General features: G+C 37.0%; 1 protein-coding gene across 1 annotated transcript in view; it reads left to right on the top strand.

The window, feature by feature from the left end:
• Positions 1-2,523: 2,523 nt before the first annotated feature.
• Positions 2,524-19,310, top strand: part of Br140 (bromodomain-containing protein 140) — a 30,835-nt gene continuing 14,048 nt past the window's right edge. The window contains exons 1-14 of the mRNA XM_085950159.1: positions 2,524-3,042; positions 5,429-5,536; positions 6,059-6,178; positions 7,034-7,174; positions 7,632-7,775; positions 8,798-8,891; positions 9,014-9,115; positions 11,163-11,301; positions 12,687-12,954; positions 15,175-15,388; positions 17,124-17,226; positions 17,818-17,995; positions 18,156-18,319; positions 18,832-19,057. Of these exons, the coding sequence (XP_085806285.1) occupies positions 2,725-3,042; positions 5,429-5,536; positions 6,059-6,178; positions 7,034-7,174; positions 7,632-7,775; positions 8,798-8,891; positions 9,014-9,115; positions 11,163-11,301; positions 12,687-12,954; positions 15,175-15,388; positions 17,124-17,226; positions 17,818-17,995; positions 18,156-18,319; positions 18,832-19,057 (2,319 nt within the window). The 5' untranslated portion in view covers positions 2,524-2,724. The remainder of the gene's footprint in view (positions 3,043-5,428; positions 5,537-6,058; positions 6,179-7,033; positions 7,175-7,631; positions 7,776-8,797; positions 8,892-9,013; positions 9,116-11,162; positions 11,302-12,686; positions 12,955-15,174; positions 15,389-17,123; positions 17,227-17,817; positions 17,996-18,155; positions 18,320-18,831; positions 19,058-19,310) is intronic.

Raw genomic sequence — 19,310 nt, 5'->3', positions numbered from 1 at the left:
AATTTTGATGTTTTGGATAAGATTTTGATATCATTTAATATTTTGTATTACTGATTTGAACAGTTTCGAGGCCCCTTTTAAATCTTCTGACGAATGGATTGCGTCATCTCTGTCAAAGAAAATCGCCGCTGGTACATACAGTGACGTCCTTAGATAAACTGCCGCCCCTAGGCAGCGCCAAAATGCCACCCCATTTTTTTATACAGTATTTTTATCATCCTTTCATGAGTCCAATATCTAAGAAATGTGTTGTATGGATACATTACTAACAAAGTATCAGACCGTAATTTTATTATTTGCAAATCTGCACGTGTCGTTTCTGGTCACCAAGGACGTCGAAGGGCAACGGAAGTAAACTAGACATCGCGAACCCGATAAAACCAGTGAGCTAATGGAAAGATAGTTTCGTTATTATTAATTTTAAGTAGCTATTTCCATATATTTAAAATGATTCTCCTCGATTTGCCGCCCTTCGAGTAACTGCCGCCCCCAAGCGACGCTCAATCTGCCTACCCCCACGGGACGTCACTGGGTACATAGTATTAAAAAAAACTATGATTATTTTATTATTTTTTCATTTTAATATTTTAGAATGGTAAGTAAAAATCTTTTTACTGCACATCTCGAATAATTCCATCGTTCGCAATAGCACGTCAGAAAGGCAGTTTTTTTAAACAAAATAAATAATAATTCCCAATTAGAAATTAATATAATGGTAAATGCAATGACATCTAGGAGAAGTTTTTAAATTTTTTGTCTTTTAGTAGTAGAGATCTGTAATCAAAGAAGGTTCTTTTACAAGCTTTCGTGATAGAACTAATAATAATGTTGCAAAGTTGGTATTATAATTAATTAAGTACCTCAAGCCATCAGTGTTGTCAACTATAATATAATTATAGTATTATTATTAATGTACTATAGTTTGGCTTACGTGCTGGGTATGATTATGTTATATTATTATTTAATTAATACCTACATAATAAATGTAATATAATACGCAGTGCTGGCTTGAAGGGGACACCACGGGGATAATATCCCCTATTTTCCCCAGTTTTTCTTTTTCATTGTTGACGTCATACCTACCTACTTATTTTGGAGCGTTTGTTAGAGAGTGAAATTGGGAGCCGTTACGAAAGTAATTGACAGTATGAAGTTAGCTGCGAATCAATCAGTTGTATACAAACGCAAGTTTGATAGTAGAATTGTTCCGTTGCCTAGGAAACGAATTTATTATTGTTGGCCAAAATAAAATAAAAACAACGATAAATAATTACCTAGGTAGGTACCTACCTATATAATTTATTTACTGATATAAGTTAAAGTGTATAGAAATAAACCAGCGGCACTCCAATAAGCGGCCCTCATTTATTCTAGTTTTTATTGATATGGGGCGATTACAACGTCAATTCTATCTAATATGTATCATACTTTATTTGACAGATCTGAAACATAACGTCTCGCGCAATGATATGGGGCGATTACAACGTCAATTCTATCTAATATGTATCATACTTTATTTGACAGATCTGAAACATAACGTCTCGCGCAATGATATGATCATAGCCGACCATAGTGACTAAGGAGTATGGATTATTTTGCTTGGTGAAAAATATTGTTTCGCGCTGTGAATAATTATTATTGTACCAACTCCTTTATCTATGTGATTAGCTGTCAAAACTAAGTTTATTTATATTTTTAAGTGTGATAGGTACGTTATTTTTGTTTGGTCTTATTTAGTTTATGTGAAAACTATTTTCTAACTCTTTGAATATTTTTGGATGATGTGAATTTTTACTAACGCAGTGAGCGATTATTTTGTTTTGTTACCCCAAAGAAGTATACCTGTACATGCACCATTTTTTTTTCTTTCAGACCCATGACCATTTATTCAATATAAAATATCTAGATTGATTTCTTATTGAACTGTAAAATTTAAGGTATTAAAGGTATACAAACGCGAGTACTTACCTACTACAGATAACGAGGATAAAAGGCCGTTTGGCCTTGGTACCTCATAATATTTATAGGTATATAATTGAATAGAAAATACATAATATTTATTATATTACGACATATTTTATAAATTATGGTACCTACGTCAAAATGCTGTAAATCTGAAATTCGAAATTTTTTTTTGAAATGTTGAAAATAAAGGGAATAAAATGATCGTCGTTTGAAAATGTTTTAAAAAGTGTACCTACCTATATTTTTCGTTTGCAGTCTAATCTCTTTGGATATCGAATGTGGTTTTGGAGGGAAAATTTCTGATTGGCCGTAGTCGGCATTATGTCGGCGTCGCATTCGGTTCAGAGAAAATTTTCAATTACCTACTTGTCGAAAGATAAAATTAATTAGGTACTTGTCACGTAGCATAGAATCGAAAAATTTAATATCCCGCGGATACGTACTATAGTTATTGCAAAAATACTATGATTTTTACCCACTTTTTCTAATTTTGTACTATAACTATGTGAAAAGAGAGTGGCAACATCGATACCTATCTAGCAAAGCAATTTCCGATTCCGTTATGTGCAAATGAGACAGGCGAAACATAACCGCAAACTGTCAAAAGTAGGCTAAACTGCATTTTTGAGCTTTCTCGAGATACAATCTCGCCGTAAATTACCGAATATTCAGTGGATTGTAATTAAATCATTGTGTTTAGAGGATAAAAACCTCGGATGATGTTTTGAACAAAATTTCCAGTGTGCATTAGTGTCGAAAATGGGTCTCGATTTCGACGTTTTGGAGTTCTGTAAAAAGCTAAGGCAGGATAGACCCCCGCCGTACCAATGCCCATTGGAAAAGTGCGATCGCGTTTACAAGTCTCTCTGTGGCCTGCAGTACCATCTGGTTAATTACGACCACGACAATCCGACGCCTCTGACGCCATCCGTTGTTCCTGGCAGAAAAAAAGGGGGAAGAGCTCGCGCGCCTGTCGCCACCGGAGATATCGCCCTGCAGAGTCCACCGAAAGAAGCATTAACGTTTGCAGAAGCGCAGAAAGTCGTCCAATTTGAAATCGATGGAAAAATAAGCAGGGTAAGTACCTTAGTACCTATCGCATTATGTTCCGAATTCATATTTTGAATGTTTAATTTACCTCGTTGTTGTGAACAATACAATCATTTTGCTGTCTGAAAATATTACGGTAAATGTGCCGCAGATGCCCGCATGAGTTTTTATAACTTTCTTTTTAGACCAAACCCAACCTAACCTAACCTTATAATTATGCCTCACAATGCATGCATAATGTGTGTAATAATGATGCATTAAAATGTATGAAAATTTCAAATTTCAAATTAACAATTATTGGATCAAAAAGAATCTGCGCCGACAGAAAAAGGTAACTGTCTACATGGAATAAACTACCCAGTTGTACCCACAAGTCGGTTATGGGGAAGCCAGCGGCAAACACATTTTGAAAATAGCCGATACACTGGATTAATTGTTAGGTTGGGTTAGTTTCGGTTTAGTTAGGTTATGTGAGGTTAGGTTTTCATTCTTGAATTCATGAATTTTGCCAAAACCGGCTATAACAATTAGCATGGTTCCCGCCTGACTTCCCCATAACCGACTTGTACCAATCATTTTGCTGTCTGAAAATATTACGGTAAATGTGCCGCAGATATGCCCGCATGAGTTTTTATAACTTTCTTTTAAGACCAAACCCAACCTAATATAATCTTAGTGTGTGATCATGATGCATCAAAATGTATGAAAATTTCAAATTTTAAATTAACAATTATTGAATAGAAAAGCATCTGCGCCGACAGAAAAAGGTATTTATTATTTTTGTCTACATGATAAATTTATAAAAGCTCATGCGGGAATCTGCGGCATATTTACCCTGTTTTCTTATATTGTCTGGGTTTTTTATGTTTTTTCATTCTCGTATATCTACCAACCGATATTTTTTACATGTACCTACCTACTCACTCTTTCTCACCGCTGTTTGCGATTCTCAATAATAGTATTTACGGTACAAGTCGGTTATGGGAAACCAGCGGCAAACACATTTTGAACATAGCTGATATACTAGATTATTTGTTAGGTTGGGATATAGGTTAAGTTAGGTTAGGTTTTCATTCTTAATTCATGAATTTTGCCGAAATCGGCTACAACAATTAGCGCGGTTCCCGCCTGACTTCTCCATAACCGAGTTGTACCGTATTTACTTTTTGTTTTAATAATGTTCTGTGTCTGCCTGTTATTTTACATTTTATATTCATCAATATTGGATCATTCTGTGGTTGGTTCTGTTAAGAAAAAAGTCTTATATGTTGTATTATGTAGTGTATTCATCACTAACAATATTGATGCTTGCATTCTGATGGTGCTGCTTTACAGTAGTGAATCTTGGCATCTTATGAAGACTCAGAGCAACCGTATATTAAACAATGTTAAGGTTCCCAACGTATGTCATGTATGTACAGCCGCCTTCCATGATGCCATAAACGTGTCTGAAAGAAGTGATTTTAAGGGCTCATTCTATCCCGAAACGGAGCCAGATGGGACTGATGCTGCTACCATGCATCGTGATGCTTAAAGAAAGAATTTAGAGTAGAAAAGTTTTGTCCAGCTCTGCTGTCCGCTGGTGCTAAGCACCCTGTGTACCCACATACTGATCGTCATGACTTGAATTGGATGAATCTACAGAGAAGTCGGGACTATCTCGCTTCCACATACAACGCTGAAAATTTCACAAATACAGCAAAGTTGGCCTCAGTTGCTATCGGGTCCGCATGACCCGTATATTGAGCAATAAGAAGAGATGTTTGCTACGGATACTGGGTGTGCGGTGAGGAGATGAGAGAGTGAACCGAGCAGCCTCTCATTATAATGAGAGTGAAGAGGACTTTGGATGTCTGAAGAAAACTTCAACCTAGCTTACATGTTCTTCAAGCCAAACGGATTCCGGCATCCTGAAAGCCGCTAAATACTATCTACAAAGTGAATGCGGCAAAGCCACCGGATGCTGGCAAGACTTAGAATAATGCTAGAGGTGCTATGTGTTGTCCATATACTCCAACTAAGAGGCGGACATGGTTAAAGAAAAACCACAATATTGTAGATTGGGTGACAGTAAGCTAAATAGGTACTTCTCATATAAAGAATGAAATATAACTAATATTCATCTTTACTTCTCCCAACAGGCAGTCTTCACTACTGCGTTTTACCCACTAGTAATTATCCTGGGCGCTTGATGGATCAAGGGAAATGGTGCGACGTCGGTGCAATGCACACTGAAATTTGTCTCGACACGCGTGTGTGTCAATAAAATCACATCGACAAATTCGACCTATTACAGTCGAGACGAGTTTGTATGTGCGACCCAGCTTAGTGTTTGCATTTTCCTCTGGAGCTTGACGGGTTGAAGTTAATAAGCAAGTATCAGCCAAATCTAATATACATAATTCTATTCCAGATCTCAATCGATCGGATTCTTCCGGTTGTATCACTGGAAGACTGGACGAAGAGGAATGCGGAGCTTGAGAAACCTTTCACTTTTATTGAACCAGTGTCTGAACCCCACGTAAGTACCAATATTTATTTTTTGACTTCCACTTAATTTTGGCTTTTACTTGGCAATCATCGGAAACGCTAATTACAAAACTGACATGAAAAACTGCACCTCATAAAATCATACTTTATAATAATTCGTCTCTGTTCTGGCAGAACACACTAACTGGAGAATACTAGTTTTGAGTAATTTGACTTTGAAGTTGTTAAAATGTTTGAAATAATGGTCTATCATGTGAGTTTATTAAGTAATCGTAAAAAGGATGACTTTAAAATAAAGACTGTTTATTTATTAAGAAGGTTTCCAGACGGTAAAGTTTGAAATTAAGAACATTTTGGTACTAACTCAATATGTCATTTTTTCGAATTAGTGTCTTCTGCCAGAACAGTGACTATATAAAATTAATTCATAGACAGTTAGGTAGTCAATTTTGTTTGGAATGTGACTAGTCGTGAATCTCGGCTCGTATGAAAGACAATATATCAATCAGCCTTTTTATTACGAAAATAACAAAGCAATTAATGTGTCTCCCAGATCAAACTTCCCGAAGCGAGTTACAAAATACTCGAAGACTACAATATTCCTGATGCTCCTCCTAGACCGAATGCTTACATCCGCTTCATCGAGAAATCTGCTGAAGAACTTGATGGAGAAGTAAGTATCATAAAAATACACATAATCAAATGATATTCCAGTAGAATGTCTATTATCCGGACCAGAGATGCTGACAATACCCTTCCAAGCAGACGATATTGGACCTGATCGGTTCCAAATTATGTGGATAAAGTACAATATTATATTGTTTATTCTAATTAATTTTATAGTCGCGTTAACGGTTAACACAACTTTGAAAGGTGCCTCACGTTTGTGATACTACAGTGTATACGAGTGTGGCATGCGGAGTGAAACAAGTCCTATTGATCCAATATTGTTGTGATGACACTAACTCGGCCCCTTGGGGCTAAAGAAATCGCACTGTGAGTGTAAAACCAAGGCATCTGCAAAAGACATATTTTGGATATATTAGGGTTTGAAGTCTTCGTTTTGTTAGGAGAAATAGAGTTTCTAAAAAAAAACATAATATTTGGTTTATATCTACATTATATTGCATGTTCTTTCAGTTACTTCACTTTTACATTACCAAGTTCACGACTTTTGCAGTTGTTTTGCATTTAATCTTGAAATTTAAAAATTTGCAGATGCCTTCGTTTTACACTCATGGTGCGAAATGTGTCTCGATTTTTATCGATTTTGAGTTACGTATGGTACTAGACTTAAAATAAAATATTACGTTACGTGACAAAGAGACTTATCAAAGAACAGATAAAAGATAGTAGTTCAATACGTACCTCCTGAAAACACTTTCATATTAATGTGGAATGTAAATTTACTTGTGTTTGGGGTCTGTGTAAAGTAGAGAAAAATGAGATACGTCTGTTTGACCCTAAGGGGCCAAACTAAATATGTACGGATATTTTAATCACATTTCTTTTCCCTCAACCATTTCAGGTGGAATATGATGTTGACGAGGAAGACACCGCATGGCTGTCCATCCTGAATGATAAAAGACAGAAGCAGAACTTGCCGCTTGTGTCAGTCGACACTCTGGAACTACTCATGGACAGGCTTGAGAAGGAATCATATTTTCAAGTAATTACGAAATTTAAAATTATAAATCGGTTTTGCATGATGTATGAAACCCAACCATGAACCAACTGTAGGTATCCGTTGTGCAGTGATCTTTCTATCATATCACATACAAAAGTAGAATGAATCCGATGGGCAGGCCATGTCTCAAGGATGAAAGACACCCAACCACCCAAGAAGCTCCTCTTTAGCAGACTGGAAGAGATAAGAACATTCAGGAAACCTAAACTGAGGTGGTTCAATTGTGTAGATAGAGGCATTGCAGTGGATTAAGCTTCCGGATTATATAGATTGGAAACATTTTCTGGAGACTGCCAATGACAATTTGACAGTGACACAAAGCTAAATTTAATAATCAATAAACTGCATATTTCCATTCTGCACTCAAGATGACTTTGTACTATATTCAATACAACTATTTACCATGTTCAAGATAACTGATCAAATTGTTGCTTTCCAGGCAGCACAGTCAGGTCAGTCTAGCGGCTCAGTGGTAGATGAAGACGCTGTCTGCTGCATTTGCATGGACGGCGAATGTCAGAACACCAACGTCATCCTCTTCTGCGACATGTGCAACCTCGCCGTTCACCAGGACTGCTACGGGGTAAGCATCTCTTCGTTTTAAATAAACAATAAATATGCGCTACAAAATCTGTAGAAGTAATGTTTGCTTCAACCATTCTTTGCTAAGTCTTTTTTTATATTTAGTATGTCACCATATATTCCTCCTTCTTTGCTTTCCTGGTCATTTTGGAAAAAGTCATTTCTCTCTAACTATAACATTCATGCATGGTGATCACCCAAATCAAAAAAATAAATCTTAACAATACAATACACTCTCAGTAATCCGCCGCTCGATTATCCGACAACTACTATAATCCACCGTTATTTTTACTAGTTGAAAGCACAAAATCAAGCTCTATAATTTGCCGGTATTCGATTGTCAAATTCAGTAGTCCGCCGCGTACAAGTAGGTATACAACGCAGATGAGACGGGTTTATGTTGGAAACTTCTCGTACGTTCGAACGAAAACGTACGTTCATCGCGAAGATAGTGATGTACCAGGGAGGAAAGTGCAAAAGGACAACCGGGACACACAAAATGAAGCTTTTGGTCATAGGGAAAACCAAGAATCCTAAGCCATTCAAGAATATCTCCCTCACTGAACAACTGGTTGTGTCAAGTGATTTACTGTTTTATATTTAGTTAATATATTTATAAATACCTTTGTATAATTTAGTAAATAGGTGATTTTGATTATAAATAAAACCGTAATTTGCTAGTACAAATATCTCAAAAAAACTATTTTTACGAAATACCTGTTTTAATTTTTATCATATTTTGTTTGTATGCACTATAATCCGCCGCTTTCACTAATTGGACACTTGTCTGGTTTTTAGGGTGGCAGATTACTGAGAGAGTAATGTATATTATTTGACAATCATTTTCAACTAATCATTCACGTATTGGGCTCATGATCAGGATCGAAATGCACATTTTAAAAATAACATGTGAATTTGGTAATGCCGTTAGATTCGAACCTATGACTTGCAGATTTAGATGCTGGCATTCTGTCCTCTGTAGATATTAAATACAATTTAATTAATTTATTCTGCTTCCGTTAGGTCCCATACATTCCTGAAGGCCAGTGGCTATGCAGAAGATGTTTGCAGTCACCTTCCAGATTGGTAGACTGTGTTCTGTGTCCAAACACTGGAGGTAATATTATTGTACAAGTGATTTAAATGCTATACCAACTACTTTCATTTAAATACAATTTATAACAATTTTATATGTCTGGCTTTGTGAGTTTGTCATGATTTATATCTCACTGTTAACAGGCGCATTCAAGCAGACCGATAGAGGACATTGGGCTCATGTCGTGTGCGCTTTGTGGATACCAGAGGTCAGATTCGCAAACACCGTCTTCTTGGAACCAATCGGTACGTAAAAAATTCTTGTAGACGTTCAGTAAATCCCCATATGCAGTACTAAATGTATGGCAAAAAATTCGATTTGAAAAATTCTGAATTAAATAAAAATGGCTGGACCTCACACAAATTTTGTTATCGGCACTGATGCAATCCACAAAGAAATAGCTCTCATATATGATGACATATTATTTTCAATGGGTTTATATTTAAAATTCATCTTTGACCGTGCCACATGACTACCACTATACATTTTCGCAAATAGCATGAAAACGGTTTAGATATCGAGATGTCATATCGTGTACTTATGCGTAGATGCAGTACGTGGTCGGCCGTATTTCTCATGATGTCTTTATCTTACTGCCGGTCATACGACACACGCACATTATCTCGCATAATAAGCCCATGACCAAACCATCTCCATTAACTTTCTGTTATTTGAGATAACATCGTGTGTGAGCGCCTTAAACCTTTTTTTTAACATACTTTGTTTTTTAACATATTTCTGTTAACTCAATAAACAATTATTGTTAAATTAAAATAGACCGACAACTTCCTATTTTCTGACATTTACTTTATGAGGTTAGTGTTTAGAATAGGGCCATACTTTGCATTTATGTTAGTATGAATTATTATACCGGTAGTCCCAGAAGTACCCGACCTGACACATAGATAGCAGTTGTTGTTTGAAAATAGTGACCATGATAGAAAGTACCAACCTTATAAAGCCTAAGTTTGAAGTTTGACGACGCTATGTTGTTCAGTAATTATTTGTCAGCCATCAACAGTGAACGCTCTCAGTGGATTTGTAAACATGGAAAAAATTGGTCATATTTATGTGATACAATACTTTCATTTGAAAGGCTTCAGTCCAACTAATATCAAAGCAGCGCTAGATTCTACTCTGGGGGTGTCTGCTCCTTTGTTTACAACAGTAACATATTGGGTGGCTGAGTTTAAACGAGGCTGTACGAGCTGCCAAGACGAACATCGCAGTGGTCGACCAAATAAGATGACCATGCCAGAAATGGTGATGAAAATCCACAAAATGGTATTGGATGAATGTCGACTGAAATTGCGCGAGCCAGTAGACATGGTAGGCATTTCAAAAAGTGCTGTACATCACATATTGACTGAAAATTTGGACATGGTGCCGCGATTACTCACAATGGAACAAAAACAGCATCGTGAGGATGTTTCAATCAAGTGTTGGCGAAGTTTCACAGCAATAAAGCAGAGTTTTTGCGTCTATTCATAACCATGGATGAAACATGGGTCCATCACTTCACACCTGAGACGAAAGAGCAGTCAAAACAATCGACTGAAAGGGGAGAATCAGCTCCAAGGAAGGCAAAGATAGTTCCATCTGCAGGCAAGGTCATGGCGTCAGTTTTTTGGGATGCGCGTGGGGCAATTTTCATTGATTATCTTCAGAAAGGAAAATCAATCAACGGCGTGTATTATGCAAACTTATTGCAGCGTTTGCGTGACGAAATCAAGAAAAAACAACTGCATTTGGCAAAGAAGATAGTTTCGTTTCATCAGTTCACACATCCGTTATCGCGATGGCCAAAATCAATGAATTAAAGTTCGAATTGCTTCCTTACGCACCCTATTCGCCAGATATAGCCCCCTCGGATTATTTTCTGTTTCCAAACTTGAAAAAATGGCTCGATGATAAAAGATTTGCCAACAATGAAGATGTGGAGTCGGCGGTTGATGGCTATTCTGAGGAGCTCGACGATTCTCACTATGAACAGGGTATCAAAGCTATTGAACATTGCTGGAAAAAGTGTATCGACCTAAAAGGAAACTATGTAGAGAAATAAAAAAAAATCCCAAATTTTTTGTGTTTTCTTTGTTAGGTCGGGTACTTCTGGGACCACCCTCGTACTATCATTTTTTTGTTCAGTAAGTTTTATTTCTTGTAAAATGACCAATCTAATATTTTGTTAAACCCGCTCACACAGCTTCAAAACCGGACACTAAGCCACTACTCCGTTGTGTGTGTTATGAAATGAATACAACTCCTGCCAACGGTTTTGTTTAAATATTTTAGATTCCATTGAAACAATCCCTATGGCCCGCTGGAAGTTAACATGCTACGTCTGCAAGCAGCGCGGTGTGGGGGCGTGCATCCAATGTCACCGAGCCAATTGTTATGCCGCCTTCCATGTCACCTGCGCCCAACATGCTGGGTAAGAAATCATCATCAGCCTTAATATTGGTAGAACTAGCCTAATGTGTAAGTCAAGTCATATTAAATCAAAATTAACCCCATACCTGGACCTGGTCACGACCCAATATTGGGGCATAGGGCAAGTTCAAGTTCGCGCCACTTCCCTCGGTCCATCGCCAACTCTTGCGCCTCCCGCCATGTCAGACCTGCAGCACGTAGGTCGCTTCTGTAACACCGCTGCAAGGTGAGGGAGGGCCGGCGACGGAACCCTTGAGGCTGTGCCACAAGGGTACGAAGCGTCACACTCTTTGGCGGCATGTGTCCCAGCCACGTAAAGCGTCTCTTCGTGATAACCTCAATCAGGAAGGCTGCTGTGTTGTTACAATAAGTGCTAATACTTTGATACAAACCTACCCTAAGTTTGATAATATTTATCACTTTATCCCTTTAGCGGTCGATAAGTATAGAATAGACCCGTAGGTACAGCCATATAACTCAACAAACTGTAAGTGCAATTGAGCAGGTACCTAGAACAAGAACCCATAAACCAAAAGTATGTTTTGAGATACAAAGGTTTAAAGTTTTCAAGCTTTCACGTCAACAAAAAAATGTTCTACCAAAGTAACAGAATCAAAATAGCCCAATGAAAATTTGTCCGACCATAGAAAAAACCGTGAGGAATCCATTTCTGCATTCTCCACTAAAAGGGCCTATAGTACAACTATGGACCTTTGTTCGAGCTATCTCTTCAATTTTAACCAATTGGGATAAACGTGTTAAAGAATAATATATTATACTCATTCAAAAGCTACATCTGTACCGTAATATGTAGTAAAGTTTGTCACGTAAATGAAACGCGCACTCAATATTACGTACAATAATATTTGAGGACATTAAACGGTCTTTGTATTTCTTGAATTTTATGGGATGACTAATAAACCAAATCTGGTTTCAAAGCATTGGTATATGGCAGTGTTTCACAAACCATGGGTCGCATGCGGCCCAAAATGGCATTTGTTGTAGTCCAAAATAACAAGTACTTCATCACTAAATCTTTCATTAAATATGACATAATTCTAATATCCTATATACTAAGTTCTGTCGCGCAAATACATATTATGTACGTAATGCAGAGTGGATAGAGATTGGAGTAGCTGATAATATGTAACTATTAAGTTTTAAAATAATAAAATTTATATATCGTAAATCGTATCATTTTTACCCACTGCGACCTGTGAAAAATTAGAAAATGAATAAATTGGCTCTTGCATCACTGGTCTATGGGGACTGGTATTCATAATGTCATCTTATTAATCTATCCTGTCGTGCAAGAAGATCCTATCTGCCATATATACACTATATACACCTCATGTATACTATATAGACATTCATCTCATTGCACAGACTTCACATGAAGATGGATGCGGTGAATGGCACGAGCCGCGGAGGCGCTCTGGACGCAGCGCAATCCATTCAAGTGGCCAAGATGGCGTACTGTGACGCCCACACTCCTGCCGGAGTGCAAAAAGAAAAGCTGGCAGCCATTGCCGCACTGGCCAACGTCAAAGCAAAGGATGATGGGGAGATGATTGGGTCTACTCCGGCAAATAAGAGGCAAGCTCTTCTCGGAAAGTTGCAGGCTAGATCGGAGTGCCGGGAGAAGATGAAACAGGTTATGATTATATCGTATTAATTAATGAGATTATTTATAATTTTTTCAAATATCTACACAATGAGGATTTTGACATTTATTTATAAACAGTGCGCATTTGGTTTATCACACCCGGTAAATGGCTTGGTATCCACCTCTAAAATTGTGAATTGCGTATCCATATCTAACCAATTCACATGTTGTTTGTTTAATGTTTGGAAGTGAGATGGAATAGGAACCGGAGGGTAGGTTGGTTTGACTCCCAAATGAATAACTCAGAATTTGGTGCGTGAATGAAATGAACCCTGGTTTTACTATCTCCTTCCAAATAAATATTGATTTAATTATCACAGATAAGTTTACAGATTAAAATTTAGCGGAGTGAAATCACGAGTATGCGTTCTGATGAATTGCGAGATCCGACCGGGCGAAGCGGAACGATAACCTTACGGTTCAACCTTTGATGACTGAAAGACCATATTGTTTTCTTCTACTAAGTGTTTTATATTGATTCGATACAATAGAAAATGCTGCTATCGGCTACTTGAATATTTTTGATAATCATGCTCATGAGTTTTATTATGCAATGCATGATTGTTTCGTAAATTATAAACAATTGATTTTAATTTGAACAATTATGCAGTTTTAATTAATTGAGCAAGATTGATTTTCATACAAACGACTTTTGTGCTTATTATGGTAAACTTACATTGAATTATTTATTATTGATTGATTGAATTATTATAATATAATTTTGCTAAATTAGCTCTTTGTTGAAATTTGATTGACTCACATAAATCGCTTGTTTTGTAATTTTAACAATATTATGTTGCAAGATACATTGTAGTTATAAATTAATGGTTTCCTGCAAGTCATTCTGGATGGTAGGGTATTGACCTAGGGGCGGCAGGTTATATGAAAGTACTGTGAAGGCTAGTATGGTGAGGCGGGCTGGTAATCAATTTGTGGCATTATTTGAACGTTAACATTATATTATATGGGTACTTTATAATGAACAAAGTAAATCCTCTGTGATGGCCTGAATTATTTTTAACGTGTCGCTATTTCTCGTAAGTTGTCAGCTATTGTTGGCCTGCTTCATTCAGCTGTATGAGAAAGCCGATTTCTTGCCCCTCTTTTAATTTAATACCTCTATGGTATTGACCCTACAAATGTGTTTTTGCTCCAGAGCAAGGACCCAATTTCTGTTAAGAAAACTCCACTCAGTGTATAATGTTAAATTCACCGTGATTCTCATTCATTAAAAATATGACATTTGAATTAATATGACAGCTGGGACATGGAAGTCAAAACCTTTTGCGTATTGGACCGCATTACCTAGTGCAACTTCTCTATCATCACAGTCATCTAAGGAAATAAAAATTCCACATGCTCTGTTATATAGATTGCATTTCTTTGACGCTGCTTACAACCAATCTACGTTACATTTGACATACATAATATATGTCCCCGCCACCATATCTTCATACTACAGTGCTCTTATATGTCAACCATGATAAAAAAAAGCCCCATTTGATTGTAGTCAACAGCTTTTACCAGTTTATGAATCACACCTGTATTAAAAAAATAATTAATATTAATTAACGAATTACATATCTAAATACAGTCGAACTCGATTATTACGATCTAGGACATAGCGAGATCTCGGATGTAATGAGGAAACATTCGTTGACATTTGGTTTATGATATACATACATACATTTATTCACTGTTATAACGAGCAACTTATCGGATATACCGAGCTAAAATACTGTTAATGGGTCGATCATTTAACAATATTTCGACCCTTAGCAATAAAATTCGATCGGACAGGATGCCGCCGGGGAATGGATTAAGTTTATGACACTAATTAAGTGTCTAATTGTTGTTTTCGCCGACAATAATGAAAAAGTATCCATGCACATGGTTGAAAAATTCAAGGTTTGTGAAGTCCGTAGGTTCATTACAAAAAATAACTTATTTTGTAGTATGAAGGCCATGCTTGTTTCTGGGATTTTTACAATGGTTTTCAGATTTTTTATTTTCGACGTTTTTTTGTTATGTGACCGCTCATTTAAAAATACCTATTCTCTGATATAACGAGTACCGCTTATAACTAGCAATTTCAGTCGGTCCCGTCTTCCTCATAATAACCAAGTTCGACTGTATGAATTTGATAATTAATAAATCTATGTGAAAAAGGATTGCATTACTAAACACATCGGCTTTTTTTAAATTTAGGCTAGAAGGATGCTAGCCAAGAAGCGCAGCTCAGTTCCAGTTGTTCTGATACCGACCATCCCGCTGGACAGAGTCCAAGAAATCGCTTCCCTCGTACAGATGGCAGGACGGGCGCCTTTCGTGCAGCGTCTCATCGCGTACTGGACGCTCAAGCGGCAGTACAGGAATGGGGTGCCACTCCTCAGACGCCTGCAGAGCCTGAGCCATCATTCTGGTGTGAAATTTATTTATTATTTATATTGTTGATATTAATTTATACCTAAGACCTAAGTAGACCATATCGTCACCGTTCAGGCAAAAGTCACCAACCCTAAAAACATAGTTTTGAGATATCGCAATTTGAAAGTTTGAAAATGCAGGAAAAATCGGATTTTAATGTTTTTAAGGTTTTATCTACATTAAATTATTTTCTCATGTCTTCTTAATAATTTCTTTAAATTAATTTTACTTTTTGATGCTAATTAAAACATCTGGAAGGTTTTGAAGGAGGCAAGGTAGCTCAATTATGGTTTGGTGACTTTTGCTTGTTAATAATCTGAACAATGTTAGCCAAAAGAAGGATCAGTAAAACTCACCATCCATAGTATAGTGACTTTTGCTTGTATATTTATAACGAAGGATTTTTTTTTTTATATAGTCAATAATGTCTATTCACCTATATTGACTTTTGCTTGTTAAGATTTTATCGAAAGTCATTTAGTGAAAAACAAATAATTCGGATTTAAGCAAAATTTTACTAACTAATGTACCGTGGTGAGTTTTGCATCTTAAAGAACATAATTTTACGCTTCGGGTGACATACTCAACTCAAAACTGCCATTTTCAGGGTTGGTGACTTTTGCCTGAACGGTGACGATATAAAACAACGTCCACTTCATCTCATCTTCATGCTAGTGTTAAATATGAAGATCCGAAGCGATCTAGTTGAACAAAGTTATTGCCCTCCCATTGACATTACCGACACACGATTAGTTCTTCATCTTGGGAGAAGAAACAATTATTGCTTTCGATTTCTATAAGACCGGTTTCAGGGATACACATTTCAACACTACCAAGAGTGACAGTCATACATAGCTAAACAGAGATATCTTCTAGCTTTTTGACAGTATGTAAGCATACATAAGAGATAGTCAGTCGGATAAAGCCACCAATATATATTACAATCCATAAAGCTTCAAATAAAGGAGTTTCAAAAATTTCTTTCGAACACTCACCTACCATAATATGACCACTATAATATAGACCCACTCAAACTTGCTTCAAATTAAGAAATAATGAAGAATTTTTAATACTGACCCAAAAAGACCCAGGAAGTATTTGTTTATACCTTATATTTATAGTTTTTTTTAATATATAAATGGTAACCATGAAATAATATTACATAAAACTAAACTGAGAATTAGATGATATGTAGGTGGCGATTTATGATCTTGTTCTGCAGTCATGCAGATGACAGACACTGTACATAGATTTACTGGTGACAGTATGTATTATCGCGGCCATAACAACAGAGAATGCATGTGTATAAATGTATTATCATGCAAGTTGCTAGATTGCATGCACAAATCAAAAAAGTTCGGAAGCTTCTGAATTTTCATGCAACAGTTGGGATTGTTCGATATCTGTGCCTGCGCAGTAGAACGATAGTGGCGAACCTGCCGGTAAAAAACGGTCATTTACGTGTAAACAGTTATTATCGCGATAGTTTAAAATACACACGAGTGCTGCAAGTAAATCCATGCATGTGTACAGGCGTTATAATGCTGCTTAAAATAAGAATGATTCTATGCAAAATTGGAATGAGTGATTTTATTTTTATAGCCAGATATGTATAATAATGTAATATGTTTTGTGGAAAAGCCGTCGTAAAGAAGGTTCAGGAAATAGTAAGGGAGATGGAGATGAGAAGTTATGTTATAATGTTTGTGTTAATTTTGAACTGTTCACAGGTGGTAGTCGAAGTGGGGTGCAGGAAGGCTCTGTGGACACGAGAGAACTTTACAATCAACTCAAGTACTGGCAACGTATTCGCCAGGACTTAGAAAGGGCTCGGTATGATCATTTTATTGTACTACCTGTGTTAAATAAGTGCTCATAAAAAGAATCTGCACATCTATTCTATACACAAGACTACTATCGGCCGTAATAAGGGTAGTTTATCATAAGCTTGTATTGAAGTATTATAATTGTTACAATAAGTTAGCTGTATAAACAGTCAAAACTGTCTATCTCGCTCTAAAATTTAGCACAGCCAAGAGAGGCGATGTTAAAACATAGCACTTATTGTAACAATTACAACTAACTTATTGTAATTGTTTCAATAAGTGCTAATACTTCGATACAAAAATATGAAAAACTACCCTAGATAGCGGCCGAAAGCAGTCTTGTGTATAGAATAGAGGCACTGTTTAGAAACATCTTGTCTATAAATAGGATCAGTGTTGGTAATTTTGTTTTTTTTATTCTGAGACGAGGCCAGTTGCTGCCTTGGTTGGAAAAGCTAGTTGTATCACGTACAACCAAAGTCATGGTCACGGCCATCCAGTACGACCGGAGTGCTCCTGACAGATTAAAATATCACATTAAAAACTGACAGTGTTTCGTGCGTTGTATCACTTCATTAATAAATAATATTATCTACAGACTTCTGTGTGAATTGGTGAGAAAGAGAGAAAGAATCAAAGCAGAGTTCACTCGCGTGAGGGAGAGGGAGCTGCTTCATCAGCTGAAACCGTTGGAAGCCGCCCTCAGAAAGCTGCTAAACCTTATCCAGTCAAAAGACTCGTCGGATATATTCTCGGAACCCGTCGATCCCACAGAGGTACTTCTAATGTTCAAGTTTTATCACCTACGATCACTGAACACCTAATCATAACAAGGTTCACGATCCCTGCCCTGTGCGATCTAAATTTGAGATCATGGAATATGTTAATTACCATTTTTCCTTTCAACGGTTGATCTAATATCTCCATATATTTTAGGTTCCCGATTACAGTTCAGTGGTAACACATCCGATGGATCTGAGCACGATGGCCCAGAAGCTGGACAAAGGCTTCTATCCAGACCTTAACTCGTTAGAGAAGGACTTCAACCTCATGATTGCCAACTGCTTGGCATACAACAGTAAAGACACGGTCTTTTATAAGTGAGTAAATCCTTTTTATTACCATAATATTGATTGCAGCCCCTCGGCAGAGAGCTCATAGAAGAGACAGCAGAATGAGAGTGTGGAATTTCCTCGATCCAGCAGGTTTTAAGGTATCCCTATAGTTCTCTAGTGCCCCTTGAGTACCTCCATACAACTGTATTTGTCCAGCAGTTGTCTACTTGCCAAGCAATATGTCCAGCTCATTACCATTTTATCAGCTTGGCGTCCTCTATCACATCGCGTACTTTCGTCTGCCTCTTCATCCTTTGGTTTTTTTGTTTTCTTTCCGCGTGATGCCCAACATAAACCTTTCCGTGCCGCGTTGGGCTATTTTGAGATAATTTTTGGACGTTTTGCAGTATACTCCGTTGCAATCTTTTAATCATAAAAACTATCATTAAAGGATACAATATACATCCTAATGACCTTGCATCAGCACTTTGATTCCATAAATAAACTCTTTGTTTTGTTTATAAATGTCAATTAATTTTAATTTATCTTTTTCTCAGGGCCGGCACAAAGATGATGGAGCAAGGAGGCGCCCTGATAAAGCAGGCCCGCAAAGACATGATCGAGGCCGGATACATTGAAGACACTTCAAAAGAACAACACGCTGCACAACCCGTTGAGAAGACTCCCGTTAAAAAATCACGCGAGAGAAGACAGTCCACAGCCAGCCCGATCAAAGACCATGACTCTAACGCCAAGATTGAAGAAGAACTGAATACTCTCCTGGTGAGTGAGTCAAGGAATTTCTTAGGGCCTAATATTATATAACTTTGGTAAATAGCGTTTTCACAGATTTGATTCTGTAGGTGGCGTAACTTAGATGTATTTACCCGTTATACAATTAAAAATACTTGCATTAATGGATTCTGTGCTTGCATTCACGGTTACACTTTATTAGAAATTCAGCGAACTCTAAATTAAAGTCACACACACTGGAACGTAAGACTGTTCCATCAAAACTCACTTCACTATAGTCTTT

This window comes from Rhyacophila brunnea, unplaced genomic scaffold (assembly GCF_057557595.1).
Source record: "Rhyacophila brunnea isolate RB1 unplaced genomic scaffold, BYU_Rbru_1.0 scaffold_23, whole genome shotgun sequence".
Lineage (NCBI taxonomy): Eukaryota > Metazoa > Arthropoda > Insecta > Trichoptera > Rhyacophilidae > Rhyacophila > Rhyacophila brunnea.
The sequence above is the reverse complement of the archived record's forward strand: the minus strand, read 5'-3'. Positions and strand labels throughout refer to the sequence as shown.